At 40.0% G+C, this 19099-nt stretch overlaps 1 protein-coding gene and 3 non-coding genes across 7 annotated transcripts in view; 1 reads left to right on the plus strand and 3 right to left on the minus strand.

Annotated features, from left to right (window-relative positions):
- UBE2V2 (ubiquitin conjugating enzyme E2 V2) overlaps positions 1-10305 on the minus strand; it is a 32982-nt gene extending 22677 nt beyond the window's left edge. Inside the window, exon 1 of one of the 4 annotated variants that reach the window (XM_062633437.1) lies at positions 10170-10305. In XM_062633437.1, the coding sequence (XP_062489421.1) occupies positions 10170-10176 (7 nt within the window). In that variant the 5' untranslated portion in view covers positions 10177-10305. Of the gene's footprint in view, positions 1-329; positions 469-3915; positions 4050-10169 lie in introns of those variants that run through there. The other 3 variants (XM_062633435.1, XM_062633434.1, XM_062633438.1) reach the window with 3 other exon arrangements.
- Positions 5494-5566, minus strand: TRNAA-AGC (transfer RNA alanine (anticodon AGC)). Its single transcript has one exon. It is a non-coding gene; the product is annotated as a tRNA-Ala (tRNA).
- Positions 10306-16153: 5848 nt separating the features above from the next.
- Positions 16154-16226, plus strand: TRNAA-AGC (transfer RNA alanine (anticodon AGC)). The gene has a single exon. It is a non-coding gene; the product is annotated as a tRNA-Ala (tRNA).
- Positions 16227-17250: 1024 nt separating this feature from the next.
- On the minus strand, positions 17251-17323 carry TRNAA-AGC (transfer RNA alanine (anticodon AGC)). Its single transcript has one exon. It is a non-coding gene; the product is annotated as a tRNA-Ala (tRNA).
- Positions 17324-19099: the final 1776 nt, after the last annotated feature.

Here is a 19099-nt window from a genome sequence, read left to right on the forward strand (position 1 = left end):
CCACTTATGAATAAACTTCTTTATTACTCCTCTAAACGGCTCTTAATATCTAAGAGTCTCCACACAGGGTATAGTGCTCCATCGATCCCTATCCCACCAAGCACAGGCCAGACATTGCCTTAATTTGAAATGGCGAAGAGTTCAAAGGCTTTAAGGGGAAAGTATTACAAAACTCCATCCCACATCACAAAATCTTTTTCAATTTAGTATTTTGGCAGTGTAAAGCTTTGAAAACAAAAACAAACCCCCAGTCACTGGCTAAGATATGGTCAGTCCTTCCTTCACAGCTCAAGGAGTTAGGCTGAATGCACTCAAGGCCACTTACAGACCTTCATTTTTAATATCAGCTTCCTTACATCTGCAGTCACACGCACTTAGAACTGCTTTCACCACCACGAATGTTTGCAAATAGAAGTAAAAAAAAAACAACCCAAAATTAAGAAAACAAGGCACTGACATTGAGCATTGTGCCATTTCTTCTAACAAAGAATCAGTCATATATGAGTTCAAAGGGAAAGATATTTTTGCATGGGCAACGTAAGTCACACAAAAAAGCCAGCTCATCCTAAAAATCAGAGTATCTGGAAATGAGAAGTATGGATTTTACAGGAAAAAAAAACAACTTATTTTGGATCCAGCTGTGCTCCTTCAAAGACATGAAGCACACTTTCATAAAAGGTTGCTTGCAATTACATACTAGAAGTAAATCAGGAATCTCACACATAATTACTGACTGTAGATCGATGTTTTTCCCCAAGTGCAGAGTCAAAACAAGGGGAATTTTCATTAACTTGGCCCAATTCACCCTCCCCCAAGCTACTGAAGCCCTCAGTTGAAGAAATGGGAGACAAAAGATTTAGCAGCCTATAGTTATAGAACAGTATTAGACACTGCTTGCTACCTTAACTGCTACCATCTTTTCACACGTAAGTTCTAACCATTGAGTGACATGATCCCTGGTTTTAGGCAGATACATCTATATCCTATACACATAAGGTAATTTTAAGTAAACCCCAAATTATGGAAATGCAGAAATTAACTCCTGAATTAACTCATTTTAATCTTTTTCTTGTTACACAAGATATTTTAAATTATATGCTTTGTTAAATTATTCCTTTTAACCCAAAACTATGTTCAATTACATCTTCTGCTTTGTATTTTCAAAGAGATTAACAGAATGAAAGTCCATCTAACCAGTAAGACATTGGCTGATTATATCAACAGCCCTTCTTTAAAAAACGGACTTCTTTTTCCCCAGACCTTCAGCAGTATCCACATAAACAACCTAGGTCCAGCTTCAAGAAGGAGCTGCAATATCATGAGGTCAATCCAACTGCAGCTTACAAATGTCCATTTCTTGGACATGCAATATCTACATGTAAAATAAGTCAATATAGGTGATTTCAGAAAGCAGGTAAGACACTCTACAGCAATGTAATGTTGACAGTTTCTTTAGCCCACATTAGAGAACAGCTATTTTCAAACTAAATTATCTGTTGTTAAAGGCAAGTATTTTCTTACATGATTGTTCAAAGAACTAGCGAGCCTAGGAGAGCAATTTCTGGGATAAAACTAAGACAGTCGATCTTAGTAAAAGTTTTGCTTAGACTTCCTTGGGGCTAGAATTTAATTCCGGGGACCTTATGCAACCAAAACATTCATTTCATTCATTTTTTCTGAAATAAATAAGGATTAAGTTGAACTTCATAGCAAGAGCAGATTAAATCTGCAGAGTTAGGTAGAGTTAAATCTTATGTCTATGGCAAATCATTCCCTTCCCTCCCCCACAAAGGAGTATAACACAGCTTCCTGACAAGAGCAGCTCTTCTAGGTGAAGTCTTAGAAAGCAAATTCCTGTGTATTATGTGGAAAGAACAAACATACTACATACCTCCAATCTATGCATATATACTAATAAAAAGCCAACAGTATTTTCTCCACAGGAATTAAATCTTTTGCTTTAGAAGCTCTGAGTAATTTTCCCAACAATGCTCTTGATGATTCTAACTGCTCATTCCATTTTACTGGAACAATCTTATTTCTTGAACAATGCATACATGCAGTACTATCACTTTACACTTTCTGGAGCAGACAGATGTTTAGTTTTCTACGTCTCCCACTTTTTTTGAACTTTAGGCATGGCTATATTTCTGACACAAAACCCACTACACTGGGTAAGTGTATATATGAGACCTTAAAACATGACATGTAAAACTGATAAAAGCATTTATATGAGTAAAACTAAGTAAGTTTAGTAAAACTGTATTTCTTCTTATAGAGCTGAATGCTCTGTAAAAAGGAAATAGCTTTTTTTTTGCTACACAAGTTTTTAGTAAACTGATATTCTACACTAGCCATACTGAATGGACTGTGATGCCAAACAACAATAGTCAGTACACATGACCTAAACCAACTATACTTCCTGCATTACAGGAAAACCCAGGCTGGAGCCAGATAAAAGTTTAAGTCTTTGCAAACTGCTTAATAACAAAACTAATAGTAAAATCCTTATAAACTTAGACACTAGGAAATGAGAAATAAATTTTAACAAAATAATACACAGCTGAGTAAATACTTGAGTGTATCAATTCTAGCTCAGTTTATCATCGGCAACAACGTATGTTTTTGGACTGCTCTTTCAGAGTTGCAAGAGCTGCTCTATGCCCCAATTTGTTGTAACCTTATCAATTCCACTCTGCAAATCCCACATCCCCAAAGTCACATTACCAAGTGGAAAGGACTCTCCTACCCCAAAAAATCTGCCCAAGCTCTCCTTGCAGAATCAACACTAAGGTATCAAGACAAGTTTTGATACACAGACATTTCTTCTGTTTTGTTATAGTCTCAATCCCTCAATGATCCAGTGAATTAGGAGCAGAAATAAACTAGTGGCCAATGCTCACCCCAGACTGACCACTGAGGTCAATTCATTCCTCTGTCCCAAGCTCTCTCAATCCCAATTACAAAGTCTCAAAGGTAGAGAGAACATGAGGCCCTGAAGACTTCAGATTTTTGTACTGGGGAATGGTCTTTTTATATATCAAGCCTCTTATGAAACAAAACTGAGCCAGTATAGTTGCGCTTCTTAAATTTCTGTATTATTTTAAGCAATATTCTTGTCTTTTTGTTTGCCACCAACTTCCACAGTATCTGCCATACAAATGCTCAACACATGCTCTACTGGTTACTGATACGGGACTCCCAGGATGACTTGCAAGCCTTTGCCCTTCATTTCCCTATAAGAGAGAGACCCTTTGGTTCCAACGGCTAAGGAAAGAGAGCAAGGCGCTTCACTCCTCCTCCCCACCATGCGGCAGTCACCACCAAGCTGAACTACATTTGCCCGAAAACACAAGGCAGGCCTCACCCCTTGTCCCCTGAATCAAGAGAGGAAAGGGACAATTTTTTAATTCGGATACTGCTACAGCACGACTTATACACTCACCAGATAGTACAAACCTTTAACACAAATATTTTTTCTCCAACATTTTCACCGGGCTAGTGATATCTCCTCCCTTCCCTATATACACACACACATCTCCACATTCCTGCCTCTCAGTAGATAAACTCTTCCCCAGCTCCCCTCTATGTTAACTGCTGACACCGGCGCCCTTTCAACCACCATTCCCCCCTCAGGCCAGGTTCTCACGGGGATGGAGGGAAGACGGGAGGGTCGCTGCCTTACAGACGGGAGGTATTGTGCCCGGGCCATAACTTGGCCGGGCGCGCCTGTTCTTCCCTTTTCCCCTGTCAGAAGGTAACTCCTCCCCACTCCGGTCACTCCCGTCAGGGGCAGATCATCCTCCCCCCAAAGGAAACACCTCCGGCCCTTGCGGGAGGGCCCTCCCCAGCCCAAGCCTTATGCCCGTCTCCCCGAGCCGGCCGCAGGCCCACGGAGCCCCCCCCCTCACAGACCTGTGGATCCAGCCATCTTGTCCAGACCCCCCCCCACCGGCCAGGGCCTGCAAGCTATGCACGTCACTTCCCCATGACGCAGCGCGTCACTTCCCGCAGGGAAAACGCGGCTCTACAGCGCGGGAAAGACAAGGGGCGGGGAAGCGCGCCAGCGTCGGGGGCGGGGCCAGGGCCGGAGGTGCCGGGCACCTTGCCGGGAGCCGCCGCAGAGTCGGGCTGTGGCTGTCGTGCTGCTGGGGGCGGCCGAGCCTGGAGCGCCGGAGTCGAAGGTGTCGGCTGCCGGAAGCGCCTTATGCCTCCTACACGGGAACCACAACGGCAGGCTGGCTCTGGGCCTAGTGGCAGATCGGAAAAGGCGGATTTCTCCCTTGCAGGCAGCGAGCTCGGCACCAACGGGCTCGGCAGGAGCAGCATTCGCTTGTGACCCGTCACCGTTCACACAGATGCGAAGGAGACGGTCACCAACGATGCCAGAAGACTTCTATGGAGCTTTCTATTGCCACAAGTTGACTGAGTCCAGAGAGGGCTCCTGAGGACTGTAACACTTTTCTCTCAGGCTTCATTTTAACAAGCATTTAGCAGCCTTAGAGCCACCACGCCTCCTTCTCTTCAGTACATGGAGAATACAATACAAAAGAAACAAGCAAATTAAATTTCAATCCCATTCATCCAGAAGTTAACTCCTTTCCTGTCATGCCGTGGAAGGATCTCCAAGCTCCCTGACTCTCTGCAGGCACTACCTGCACATCCATGCAGCACAGTATCTCCTAATCCCTTAATTTGAAATCCAACTCGCAGTTTTTGTTTGCTGGTTTGTATTTGGTTTAGTGTGTACTCCCAAGATCCTGACTGCACAACTTCAGTGTATATACAGGAAGTACATTTTGCTCGTTTCCTCATGCTGTTTCAACCTGGAAGTATAAGCAGTTTAAATACCTGAATCAAAAAGTGAGAAAATCCAATCAGAAAAAAAAAATTAAATATATATATATCTCAATCTCGTGAAGACTTAAAATGTGCCAGCACAGATTTACAGAGAACATTTCCATGATACTTCACAGATGTGAAAATTCAGGAGCAAAGGACACAATCTTGCTATCAAGAGTAACAGAATTATACAAAATTCCAGCCCCGTTTCCAATAGCCTACAAAATCCAAACTGGAACAAAAATAATGATTATTGCTCACAACAGAAATACAAAATTCTGTTCATTATACACTAAGCTGTAATATCAAATACAAATTTAAATACTGACTGAAAGCATAAAACAAAGATTTAAGGGCACATTAAGAAAAATAATTTGGTTTTCTCTATAAATTTGTTCATGTCTGTTATTAGTATATTAAAATGTCAGTAAGTTTTGTTATTTCATGCAAAGATTATATTTTTTTCCTCTGTATACAAAATAACATGACTTTGAAAAGGAAAAAATATTTAAAACAATGTGTTAGGGGTTTTCATCTTAAATTTTTTTTCCCATTTCTTTACACGGACATAAGAAAAAGTTAACTGTAAATAGGAAATATTCTCAAATGCTGCTGTTTAGTTTGTAACAAAATAGAGTTGAAAAAGTACACTGGAGAATGCGGGCATCGATCCCGCTACCTCTCGCATGCTAAGCGAGCGCTCTACCATTTGAGCTAATTCCCCACCTGAAAAAAAAAAAAAATCTCTGAAACTTACAGTCACTGACTTTTGACCTACTGAAAACTACACCACCACTATATTTGGTGATAAATCCATTGTTTCTTGCCGAGTCACTCTTTCCACACACCAGCAACTGACTGCAACTCACAGCTGGAATCGTGACACATCTTTCCGCATATACACTACCAGAATCATCTTATTCATCTCTTTTATAACACAGGTACTTGTTATTTAGCTGTTCTCATACAAGAAGCTCTCCAAAAGATAGAGTTATTTACAAGAAATTTAATATTATTTAAAAAAATAACAACACCAAAACCACAAGCAAAAAACCAAAACAAACCCCAAATCCACAACTTCAGTTGAACAAGGAAACCCATGTTCTTTCCAATTTTCAAGGCATACACATGAAAAACCTGATTCAGGAAATGCTTAATGAGTGAAAAAAAAAAAAAATATGCTTAGTTGAAACAGTTTTATAGTCAAATGATTTAACCCAAAACACAGCTCTAGAGCTGTATACTTGGGAAAAAAAAAGCTTCTGATTGCACAAGTCCTCCTGCCGATATCTGTCGGAAAGCTGAAGGAACTGCACCAGCTCAACCACCACCCCCCCAGCCTACCGCACCGACTGCCACCCACCGGCTCGGGCAGCCAGCTGACGCATGCGCAGTGCTCTCGCCCCAGCCAGCAGTTATGCCCCCCTTCCCTGGGGAGCCCGGACTTCGCAGGTCCCTGCGGCAGCCGTGCTTCCCCCGGGGAACCTGCCTAGGGCCTCGCCTGCTGCTACTTTGCGCCTACATTTGCTTCCCCGGTTCCTTCGAAAAGCCCTCTCCCCTTCCACAGACTCTGGCCCTGGGATTGCCGACGCACCTACCACCCGCTCCCTCGCTGCCAACTCCTTCCCTGAAGCCAGCAGACAACCTGAATGGATTACAGGAGGGGTGCGATCAGGGTTCAGGAGAGGGATTGGAAAACTCTCCTCAAACAGCCTCAAACTTGAGCTCAGTCATGATGTGAAGAAGCACGCATCAACTTGCACATACACATAGTTGATTAATCCAGATTTCTTGAGCTCAACCAAACCCAGGCTGCGTTCCACTTTGTATCTTCCCCCTACATATTTGTAACCCTAGAAGCTTCTAGGGTTATCTCTGAAAAACCTAAGCTTGCTACCATGTACAAAGTGACATACCCAGCAAGAGAATCAGGACTCTGGGTCTCTGGAGAGTGAGAAGTTTTACAAACTGCCCGGTATGACATGGCCCTGTGCACTTGTGCTCTTCTCCATAAATTCTGTATAGTGTTCCACATACAGCTAAACCATATAGCCTGTAATCTGCCCGATGGACATTTCAACTGTTGCTTTAACATCTTCATTTACGTAGTTGATTGTTCTTGTGCTGTGTCGGCACTACATCAGATACTGACTCTTTGCAAAGGTAAGCCATGTTCCTCACTCCACAGAAGAACAGATGTTACTCATCACATTCAAATCAGACTAAGGGGAAATCAAACCAGAGCAGGTGAGGAGGCAAGATCATGACCTGACTGGTTTCTAACCAGCCTGGCTTGCTCTTCATGCCATCTCACTGGCTTCTGGTGACATAAGATCCATTAGCCTTGATGTAATGGATTGCTTTGAGCTGCAGTACACACACACCGAGTTGTTCCCAGAGCTGGATTCTTTGGCAAGTGATACCACAAAGCAGGAATAACTAAAAGTAACCCACTGTCTCTACTCTGTATAGCAGTATTTACCCAGCTCTTGACAAGCTTCAGCATTGGTTTGCTACAGATCTTCTGATGGTGCCAACCACAAGAAAATAGGAAGGGGAAGAAAGAGTGATATTTGGTAAAAAAAACAAACCCATAGTTGTCAGCTCCAAGAACATGAATTGTGCAAGCAGGAGTAAAAATCAGAAATAAAGCTGCTGTGGATTTATGTCCATCTGTAAGTTTAAGTCATGTTAGTGTTAACATCTTAGTTAACACCAAAGCTAGTCTTCACAGAGCTAAAAAAAAACAAGGAGTATTTTGGGTGGAGTGAATGAATATATATAGTCTTTTAATGTTTGTAGAACGTCCTAAAGATTAAAACCAGCATGAAATCGATGTATTTGTAATACTCATATCTTTGCCATATAAATAATTCAGTTTTCTATGGCAGCTGCTAGAACATGCACAGATGCTTCAGCCTGTTCTCTGTGTTGAAAACACGAGGTGGAAATCATTATAGTTTTCTGTGTCTCAAAAGCTCACTATTCTTTCAGACAGTTGATCAAAACAGTTGATCAACTACTGGAAACAAAGCTTAAGGAGACCCTTGAAAGGCATTGTCTGCTGCACAGATCTATCTCCAGACTTAAAAAATTCAACCCAGAAGTGAAGTCTTTGAATAATTAATGCGGAAAGCTACAAATGCTGCAACTGTATTACTCACTTGGGGTAGATTTCTTACCACAGTCATTTCATTTGTAGAAGAAACTATGATACAAAATCCAGCTGAAGTAAGAAACATTTTTCATGTGACCTTATTTATACATCATCAAGCACACCACCAGACTCTCCTCTGTGCATGATGCACCTGGTTACTTGATCATCTGTAGGAATTTACAGTGAGGTAGCTAACCAAAACTAATTATCCCATAGTAAAAGCCAATGGTTTGGGTTGGAAGGGACCTTAAAGCCCATCCAGTTCCATCCCCCCTGCCATCACCTTCCACTAGACCAGGATGCTCCAAGCCCCATCCAACTTGGCCTTGAACACTGCCTAGGATGGGGCAGCCACAGCTTCTCTGGACAAGCTGTGCCAGTGTCTCGCCACCCTTGCAGTGAAGTGCTTCTTCCTAATATCTAATTTAAATCTTCAGTAACTATTATTACTCTAAAATTAAAGGGGTTAATAAAAAAAGAAAAAAAAACAAACACCAAAACCAACCAACAAAAAACAAACAAAAAAACCCAACCACCCCTGAACCTAAGAAAGAACCCACAGCTTTTGTTTTTAATTTCAGAAAAGGTTAACATTTCCTCGAAGTTTTTCAGAGATGGCAACTATAAATTCAAATGCTGCTATAATCTTAAAGTACTGGTAAACAATTCACGTTCCCACTGATCTTACTTCAGGTTGTCTCATACCATTAACCTTTTTTTCATATCCTTTTATTTATTTCAGAACTGAAGTACCTGTAATTTCTCTGACAACATTTAGCAAAAGGGGCACTCATGCTACAGAAAGGCTTTTGCCATCAGAAAATTACAGAATCATAGAAAAATTAGGGTTGAAAAGGACCTTAAGATCATCTAGTTCCAACCCCCCTGCCGTGGGCAGGGACACCTTACGCTAAATCATATCACCCAAGGCCTCGTCCAACCTGGTCTTGAACACTGGCAGGGATGGAGCATTCACAACCTCCCTGGGCAACCCATTCCAGTGCTTCACCACCCTAACAGGAAAGAATTTCCTCCTTATATCCAATCTAAACTTCCCCTGTTTAAGTTTTAACCCTTTACCCCTTGTCCTATCACTACAGTCTCTAATGAAGAGTCCCTCCCCAGCATCCCTATAGGCCCCCTTCAGATACTGGAAGGCTGCTACGAGGTCTCCACGCAGCCTTCTCTTCTCCAGGCTGAACAGCCCCAACTTCCTCAGCCTGTATTCATAAGGGAGGTACACCATTCCCCTGATCATCCTTGTGGCCCTTCTCTGGACTTGTTCCAACAGTTCCATATCCTTCTTATGTTGAGGACACCAGAACTGCCCACAATACTCCAGGTGAAGTCTCACAAGAGCTCACAAATTAGCTCAGCTCTTACTGAAATGGATTTCTGAATACCTGCTTTTCCTTCTTTTACTTTTTTTTCCAGGAAAAATATCTATAATACACAAAGATAACAAGGTTACAAATGCATAGGAGATGTGTTACTGCCGAAACTGCAGAGACTCCAAGGAACCGAGAAGGAAGGGTGCAAGTTGGAGGAGCCTAACCTATATTATGACTTCACCAAGCCTGCTAGCAGGATAAATCACAGGTGAGTTTTCCCACCAATAAGACAGCCTTTTCTTGCCAGCAGTTAACCTGATCCAAAGGTTCAGAAGCCAGGATTTTTTTTGTAAGATGAAAAGCTTTTACAGCTGCACACACACATGAAGTTTTACAGCCTTTTTTGTATTAAGAAGTAACAGAGAAAAGATATATTATATAGTCAAGTTATTTAAAAGCCACGCTCTCAAGTACTAGAAACTTGAGGAACTTTAAGCACAGATCAACAGACGTTTTAATTAGTTTTTTCAAACCTCCACCCTCAAAGCAACGCCTAGAAAATGCATGAGCATAAGCCTAATTACAGAACTCAATTATGGATTTGCATTTTGGAAAAAAACATAAGTTTATTTAAAGGCACACACACTCAGCTATTATTTGTGCAAGTTATGGCCATCATATCTGGGCCATCTAAGACAAAATCTGCTCTTTCCAATGTTACTTTCCCCCTCTGCGATGATACAGAAGATAACTTTAGCAGGGAGCAGCTCAGGAAGGACCCCAGAGCCAGCCACCAAGCAGCTCAACACATGGGCAAGGTTTTTCTTTTGAAGGCTTACCTGCCATCCCTAACAGAGTTTAAGGATTAGGAGAAGACCCAGCTACAACACGACAAGCCTCCAGCACGGCCTGATCACCGCGCCATCTACATTTAAAGATGGAAAGTTGGAGCAGGGAGCTGCTCCAGTACACTTGCCCATTAGGAAAGCGGTGGACAGGGCGTGTGTAAGCACACTTTGTAGCAGAAGGTTCTCGCACCGGGTGGGTGGAGCGGCCCTGAGGCGGAAGGCGGGAAGAGGCATGGGAGCGGCGGGGATGGTGTTGTCAGGCTGGGGGGTGCGCGCTGAGGACTTCGAAAGACAAAGCTGGAGGAGGAGGTTGGTTTGTCAGTCTCTTATTAAGGGTTTTTCTGGTCGTGATGGCTGTCTGAGTGGGTCTCATGAAATTTAGTTTTGCAGTTGTGAGGGTGCTTGCTTGAAGGAGGAGGTGCCGTGGGTGGTGCTCCGCCTCAGGAATGAGGGGGAATTGTGGATTCTTTTGCGGGACTTCCCATGGCTGTACGGGGCTGCTATGACTCGGGCTCCGCCTCTGCTTTATGGCTGTCACAGAACCATGGAATGGTTTGGGTTGGAAGATGCCAACCCCCCTGCCATAGGCAGGGACACCTTTCACTAGACCAGGCTGCTCCAAGCTCTGTCCGACCTGGCCTTGAATACTGCTAGGGATGGGGCAGCCACAGCTTCTGCTCCAGGGTCTCACCACCCTCACAGTAAACACCTCTCAACACCAGTCCAACATCATATTAGTCAAAATTTAATAGCAGTTGTTTTTATTTTCTGATACTGTCAGCCAGAGCTCACTCAGAGCGTATCATTGAGCCAAAGAGAAAGCAGGAGAATCAAATCACAGGGTTGAACTGTTGAAGTGGGTGTTAACTTAAACTTTGCATGGTTTTAATTGAGCTTGGCTGTGATGTTTTTGAGCTGTATCTGTATTCTGAGTACACCGTGATCAGGAAGCTTCATCAGTGAGTGCAGCTCTTCTACTGACAGGTCTGGTTTCCTTGTTCCAGTTCTAAAATGACTGTTTAGTGTGGTGGTGTATAAATTCGAAAAGAGTAGCATAAAATGATAGACTTACTCTGAGCTGAGCTCTGCGCTCACTGTCTTCTTATTAGTGCACGGATAGCACGACTTTAACTTAAATGCCAATCTAGTAAATACACACAAAGAACGTTACGTCTTTGTACTTCTTACAAAAGAAGCATATTTAATATGAATTATTTGGGCCCTTGCAGGTTTCTGTGGTGGCTGCTAATGCTAGCTGAAGTTACTTAGAACGATTGTCAAAGCTTTTTCCAACGTTGATTCTTTGATTAATTTACAGAATTTTCCATCTCCTAGGTGGACTGCCCCAATATTAGTTTCCTCAAACAAGTTAATAGTAGTGGCAGTTATTACTGAAAGTAGCAGATGTTTCTAGTTTGGTGTTTGTTTTTATGGTTTTGGGGGGGGGTATTTTTTTGTTTGGTTGGTTTGGGGGGGGGGGTTAGTTGAGTTTTATGTTTGGTTTTGGTGTACTTTTTTTTTGGTGGTGGTGGTGGTTGGCGTCTTCTTAGCATGTTTTTGTCTTGTGGCTTGGGTACAAAATGATGAACAATGGTAAAATGGTGGCAGAATTTGTGAGCAAGCAATAAAATTTTCATCAACAAATCAAATTTTACTGTGGTCATGAAAAGCAGAACTAGACCTGGAATTCTGAGAGGAGTCATCTTCTAGCTCATGATATGTCTGCTGTATGGCTTTTTATGTAATTTACATTATGTTGGGGTGGGGCAGGGAAGCGGTTTTGTTTGGTTTTTTTTTGGGGGGGGGGGTAGTTGCCTTTTTTTACTGCAAAGGGGGGTTTTGATTTTATTGCCCAAATCTGTATTTTGATACTGCTTCTCAGTAAAATTATTTCTAAGATTCAGAGCACATTTCCTTCAATGTTTTAAATAGATATTTAGATACAGAACTGGAGGTGTATTTATTTATTTAATGCTAAATCTATAAACTTGATGATTAAGCTATTCAGAAGAATGAATCGAACCTACTGTAGCTGTCCTTAGGTTATTTTACACTGCTTAATTCATATAGTTAGTGCTGGGATTTGTGTAAGTAATTTTTCCCCTACTTGCTGTGTTAAAGCCTTAAGAGTACTAGTGCTTCATAGCAAATTGAAGTTTCATAGGCAGCAGAACTTCCCAGTTTGTGTGCAGCTGTTAGCCTGCTTGGGACTTCCGTTAATTAAGCAAGTAGGTGTGTTTTACCAGTGAAAACCCGTGATGAAATCCTCTTCCTGCCTGTGCTGCGTTCATACAAACCTAATACAAATACTATCAAAAGGGTTCTGTTTGTTTCTTTGTTTTGCAACATACGTGGTTTTAAGACTTTATGTGGAAGGAGTACCAAGAAAATTAAAAAACACCCAAACACAAATGAAAATCTACAAGAGTTACAGTTGTTGAGGTTTGGTTTTTTTGTTTGTTTGGGTTTTGTGTGTTTTGTTTTTTTTTTTTTTAATTGTTTTTAATTACTGTGAAACAGCTAATGCGAAGGTTAGAATTGCTTATTCCTGTTTGGAGGAAAATCATGGTTTTAGTGAGTGAATTTAGGTCACCTATTTTTTTCAGTCATACAGAGAGCAGAAGGCATTATAACTAAAACAAGGTAAAATATTAAAGTGGAATTTTTAGTAATCGACTCATTTAGCTAGTAGCTAGTGTACCAAAATGGTAGTGCCATAACTGGCATAATTCTGAGTCACTTATGAAAATAGGATTTAGTCATTCTGCTGCTCTGGAATGTTTTTATCATAACTAAGTGCTGTGTTTCTAGTTACTATATGACTAAGCAAAGGAACTTCTGGGTATTTCAGAGCTCTGGGTGCAAAAATCCAACTGGTCATGTGAAAACATCCCAGGGCAGAAGGAGCAACAAACTTGCTTACTTTGCCATAGTGACTAGTGGGGTTTTACAGTCAGGCAGTCGCTTAAATATCTGCGGTATCTGCAGAATAATTCCAGCCATAAGAACTTAATTACTGTCTACAAATTAATTTCGGATGCTTCTTTCCACATTGATTAGGTTTTAATAAGAGAAGAAGAACCATTTCCTAAATCCAGCTGTTTCAGTGGGAGTAAAGGAGCAGGTAACAGGATACTGGAGCTTAGTGGGAGAGTGTGTACAAGACTTCTGGTACTGGGATTTGGGGTTAGACCAGTGGTCCTCATCATTTAATCAGGGAATTGGCATCTTGGATGCTGCAGCAGCATTTCACAGTTTCAGAAAGTGAGGTTAGCATTAGTGACATATCACTAATGGGAGTGCTAGCTTGGGAATTCTGTCTTTTTTCTCTGGTCAGTGATACTTAGTGTTTTGCCTCTCCTTTACCTCTTTAGTTCTCCTGCCTTTTCTAGAAGATTCTGTTTTCTATTATTTTTGTTATAATAATTGGTTTACTATTCCTACAATAATAATATTCCCAGAGTACCTTTGGATAAAAGAAGTGCTGGATTTGTCTTAAAATGCTGCTGCTGTTGTGTTTTTAAAGTGAATTTGCAACTGCAGGCCTGCTTGGGCTTCGCTTAGTTAAGCTGTTTGGAGGTTTTCTGTGGTGACTTTTGAAGTACTGCATACTTTGAGCCTCACTGTGCTGTGAGGTTCCTAAAATTTGTTGTCAGACTTTAGGAATTCCATGCACTTGGTATTCAGAAATTATAGATACCATGGTGGACAAAGGAAAAACAAGAAAAGGACTTGTATTACTAAAGGATAATGTAGGTTGCCCAGACAAGAAAAGATCTAAGTTGGAAGAGCATAGTGGCAAGGAGCTTGATTCGCAAGGTTGAAGAGGTGGGGGAGTCTGGAGGAAATGCCATATGAATAGTGTTTTTTGTGTGTTAAAGTTAGGGTGGTAAAATATTTTTAAAGAATGATTACATAGAGGTTGACTTTGAGGGATTTGATACTGTTTCATAAACCTCCACTATCTTTAAATATGTAACTTTTGATTACAGCTAAATACTGAATTGTTGACTACTGAGAACTTGACTGTTGAACACAGGCATGATTCTTGAGTTATATATGGCATGGCAAGAGCTGTATATGCAGAGTATGACTTAGGATATATTCTTTAAGTACTTGGCTTAGCAAAAGTCTCTAAAATTTGATACTTTCGTTTATTTCATGGACACACATAGAATGCCAGTTATAAAAACCCCTCAAATACGTATTATTTGGGTATTAACCTGAATGTCCTGCAAAGACTGGACTTTGGTTATTGTACTTTCTGAAGTTACTGAGTCCTTACAGAAGAGCAAATTGAAAGATCTTTATATGTTAGTACAAGTCATGTGTCTTAAAGGACCTTAGGTAAATCAAGAAATAAACTGTAAGAGAGTTGTTTCTAGAGTTAATTATGAAATTTCATTTTCTTTTTTTTTTCCTTTTTCCCCAGAAAAGCAGAGATGTACTGCTTTTACAATATTAAATAAAAGTTCACAATTGTCTCTTGCCTTTTTTTTTTCTTAGAGTCAAAACAAAAGAATGTCCCATACTATTAGGAGACTTCTGAAGGGCTCACTCAAATCCACCTTCCTCTTTTTACAGGAAAAAGAAACATGATTCCCCAAAGTTCCTTATCTTAGGGTTTTAATAAAGTCAGTTGTGTGTCTTTCCATTACAGCCTGTTATTTCTTCTTTTTATGAATTTCAGTGTTATTTTCTGACTAATCAACAATTGGTTTGATTAATAGTGTACACAAATTACAGTTGTTTCCAGCAGTCTGAATCAGCAGCTGTTTGTGCTAATCTTAAATATGCTAGGTAGGCTTCAATCCTCCCAAGTTCAATGACAATAGATAGAGGTTGAGGAAGTAAGCTGAAACTTACACATGAAGTATGTGTTAATGTGGTTGTCATGAGGTCAGTCACATTATGTCAACAAATCTGCATGTTTCAGTTCTAGCAAAGTAGATCTCTTTTGCTTGATTTCTGTTTTATGATAGAGTGAAATCATCAGCAGTTTCTGCTTTTTGTGTGTGTGTGTGTGTGTGTGTGTGACCCTCTAAATGCCATTTTCAAAGGGTGAAGACTCTAGTATATTAACAGGAAACATTGGAGACCTTACTTCCTTTGTATTTTCTGATTCCAATCTTCCAGTGCTGAAACCAAGCCACTGAACAGAATTTTCACTGCTGTTTTATTATAGCCATGATTTTTTTAAACATTTTAATCATGCATTCTTGATTTTTATATGTATGTGTGAGAGTGCATGTCTGTCTGGTGATACAGCCATACCTTAAAAATACCTGAGATTTAAATAGATAATGTGAACTGTTACTTTGTTTCCCAGTATTCTGTTTGCCTCCCTGCTGCGTTTTTTTACCCTTTTTATAACTTGGTCGCAGATTCCATTGCCACAAGAACAACTAGAAGAACTCTACCTATTCAGTCACATCTATCACATTGTAAAATGTGGAAATGAGTAAAGTCATTGAGCTGATTCTTTTCTGCCTAGGGATTACAAAAAGGAAAAATCTATTAAAAAAATACGATCTTTAAATATATCCAGGTTTCTCTTGACAGTCATAATTGTTTGGTGTGAATATAAATCTGCAATTGCTAGGAAGCACAGACCTTCTGTTATCCAGATGTAGCTCAACTGAATAAAACGCATCCTGTTACATCAAGGAATCCAGATTTCATGTTAGGCCAAATTCCCACTGAGGCTGTCAAAAGTAGTGTGCTTTAAGGAAGACCTAATTGTTTCTTCATTTCAGTGAGAAGTTGTGTTCTGTTACTGCTTACCAGTAACTTCGGTAGGGGATTAGAACTGGAGCAGTGGACGCTGACTGCCCGGCTACTGTGATTTTGGGGGAGAAAGTTTTGTTTGTATTTGAGACAGCAGATCAAGTTTCAGTATAGCTTTTGGGAAGTTAGTCGGTTACTGGGAAAGATGGAAGTAGGAAGTGACAGAAAAAACAGTCCTGCTGTTATGTGGGGAATTAGCTCAAATGGTAGAGCGCTCGCTTAGCATGCGAGAGGTAGCGGGATCGATGCCCGCATTCTCCAGTGTTTTGAGACGCTGAGAACGCATGTGCTGCTTAAAAGCGTTAAGTGTCACTTTTTATAGCTACTGCGAACAATACTTATTTTTTTCAATTGCCAGTTGTATTTTTTTCTGCTGGTTTTGAGATAAAGCTGCAAACCGCAAACAAAAAGAACCTTGTAAACTTGTTTTGATTTGTTTTGTTTTGTTTTGGTTTGGTTTTTTGGGGGTGGGGGGTGTGTTTTGTTTTTTTGTAAAATGAGTGTAGGTACCTGTGCAAAAAAGTAATAGGTTTTAAAGAGTGAAACAAAACCACTGACAGCCACACAGTTTCTTCTGGTTTTTGTTGGTGATACAATTTTAGTTCCCTGTTTATACTACTGTGCATTGTGGGGCTCCTTTAAATTTAGGTGCGTCTGTAGCAGTTTTTTAAGGATTAAAAATATGCAATTTTAAGAAGCATATGCACACCATGAATGATTTAATTTGTAAATGTTGATCAAAGATGAGCATTAATTTTTAAAGTGCCAATTATTTTCTTATAATGGGTTGAGGAAGAAATTGAGTGAAATTGGAGAGATTGTAAATCACTGAAAACTCAGGTTAGGAGTAAGTGTGTCAAGCCCATCCTAACTACAACAGGTAGCAGGATCAAGGTAGCTGGAGAGGCAATAATTCTGTGGTGAGCTGATTATTATATAGACAACTATATACTTTTACATTTTAAACAATTAAAGACTAACTTTTCATATCATAAAAAAATGCTCATATTAAAAGACTTCATAAAGGACAAGTGAATTTTATTTACTGTACTACAGAATATGAACATTAGTATTAAATGCTTTTGTGAAGAAATGATCAGTTCAGAAGTGTAGTCTGCTAATTGAGCCTTCTGTTTTATTTGCAATGTGAAATTGTATGTTTGTATACTAATTGTATGTTTGCTATATGAAATCGTATATATTACTGTTTATTTTCTTTCACAAACTTGACCAATTTATGGAAGAAAATCTTTACGGTAGAGATCTATTCAGTGTCTCAAAACACTGGAGAATGCGGGCATCGATCCCGCTACCTCTCGCATGCTAAGCGAGCGCTCTACCATTTGAGCTAATTCCCCATGGTAACAGGCTGTATGGGTGAAATTACTTGTGCTGAATCATAGCTTGGCTGCTTCAGCTATAATTAGTTTGTTGAGCCATGTCTGTTTAAAAACAATCATCATTCTGTTTATTTGAAAAGCCTGATACTTTAGAACTCAGAATACTCAACATACAAGAAGCATACTGATACGTTTTCTGCTGTGTTACTTTAATAAAACAATACTTACTTTCATAAACAAAGCCTCCTCTAGTGTTTATTCAGGAAGGAGAGGCCGGTTTTTGTTTTAATCTCTGTTACTATGCAGATCTTGAAAGACTTGCAGATCTAGAAACCATACTGTTAGAAGTCACTGAAGGGCAATGAGATTTTCCTTCTTGTTTTTCGGTTAGTTTTCTTTTCCAGCTTTATTTTCTAATTAGCTGTATGCAAATGATAAATACAGTGATTTCAAAGTTCACATTTATCACCATCTGTGGAGAGAAACCATTTATATTTTCTTAAGTTAAATTCTAGGTATTTCTACCTTTTTGTGTTGATTCACTTAAAATAGTATTGCATTTTAATTATATGGGGTTACTAAAAACATTTCACAAATTCAGAAATTCAAGTATAGTCATACTGACTGACTTCGCAGTAAGAAGCACATTGGCAAAGCTCTGTTCCCAGGTTATTAAATCAAGGAATGTTTTCTGGATTCAAAGAATGAAAATATGGTTTACAGTGGGAATGGTTACACTGAAAATTATATAATGAGAGATTTCTCACTTTCTGTTCCAATACAGAAGAGAAAGTTCTGTCAATAAAGGAGAATGTCTGCAGTAATACAGTAATACATGTATTGGCGTTTTTCTCTAATGGATTTAACTTGCTGGATGACAGCATCCAGCCAAAAGAACATAAATTACAAAATCAAGCATCAGATACTTGCAACTAAGGTAGCACTTCAAATCTATCACAATCCAGATCAAGGCCAAGATGTGGAACTAAAAACACAGTATCACTGTGAACATTCTCTTAGAATTTAAATATTCTCGTGCAGAGACTGAGGTAAGGCAGAACAGTAAATAAAAAATTGTTCTTAAAATTTCATGCACAATATTGTAACTGACTTTACCTCACTGAAGTTAACTTGAAGGGGAAAACAAATGTACAAAAGTGGTTTCAATCCTCCTCACAGGCAGACATCATAGGCTCTTAACGGCCCACTGCATGTCTGCAGCTGGGATCTTTTCTGTATCGTATTTCACAAGGTTCAGCTCTATGTACGGTTTTCTTTATCTAGCCTAGGCAGCCAGAGTCACTATCAAAACAGCAGATAACCTCTCCCTGTTTTTCACCCCCAAGTGTCACTTTGCTGCCACTGAGAAGGCCTAAAGCTTGGATAATTCAGCTCACAGAAAAACAATTAATTTGATATTAAAGTCAGATAAGGGTGAGGAAAGACCTCTGCAATAGTTCTATTTTCACTAATTAAAATTCATATTTCATAAAATTGACAGCTCATTGTTTTGTGAGCTTGAATTTGTTGCAAATTTTCATGTAGGATGATGAGTAAAACTTTGTAATTTACCCACCTGGTTGTGAAAATTTCCTTATCTACATGGCTGGAAATAATTCTGAATTCCAGGTTTTCATTTCTCGTGGATTTTTCAGCTGTGAAGGGTTTGTGTCCACATACTTTCATTTAACACACATCACTTCAATGCATCTCTTCGGCAGCATCAGTATGAACTGCTGCAAGGTAATTTAATCAGGTTTGATTTTTGCTTTTTCTTAGGGTATGTCAGAGCAA

This window comes from Pezoporus occidentalis, unplaced genomic scaffold, assembly GCF_034315485.1.
Source record: "Pezoporus occidentalis ecotype Australia unplaced genomic scaffold, CSIRO_AGI_Poc_V1 ctg4, whole genome shotgun sequence".
Lineage (NCBI taxonomy): Eukaryota > Metazoa > Chordata > Aves > Psittaciformes > Psittacidae > Pezoporus > Pezoporus occidentalis.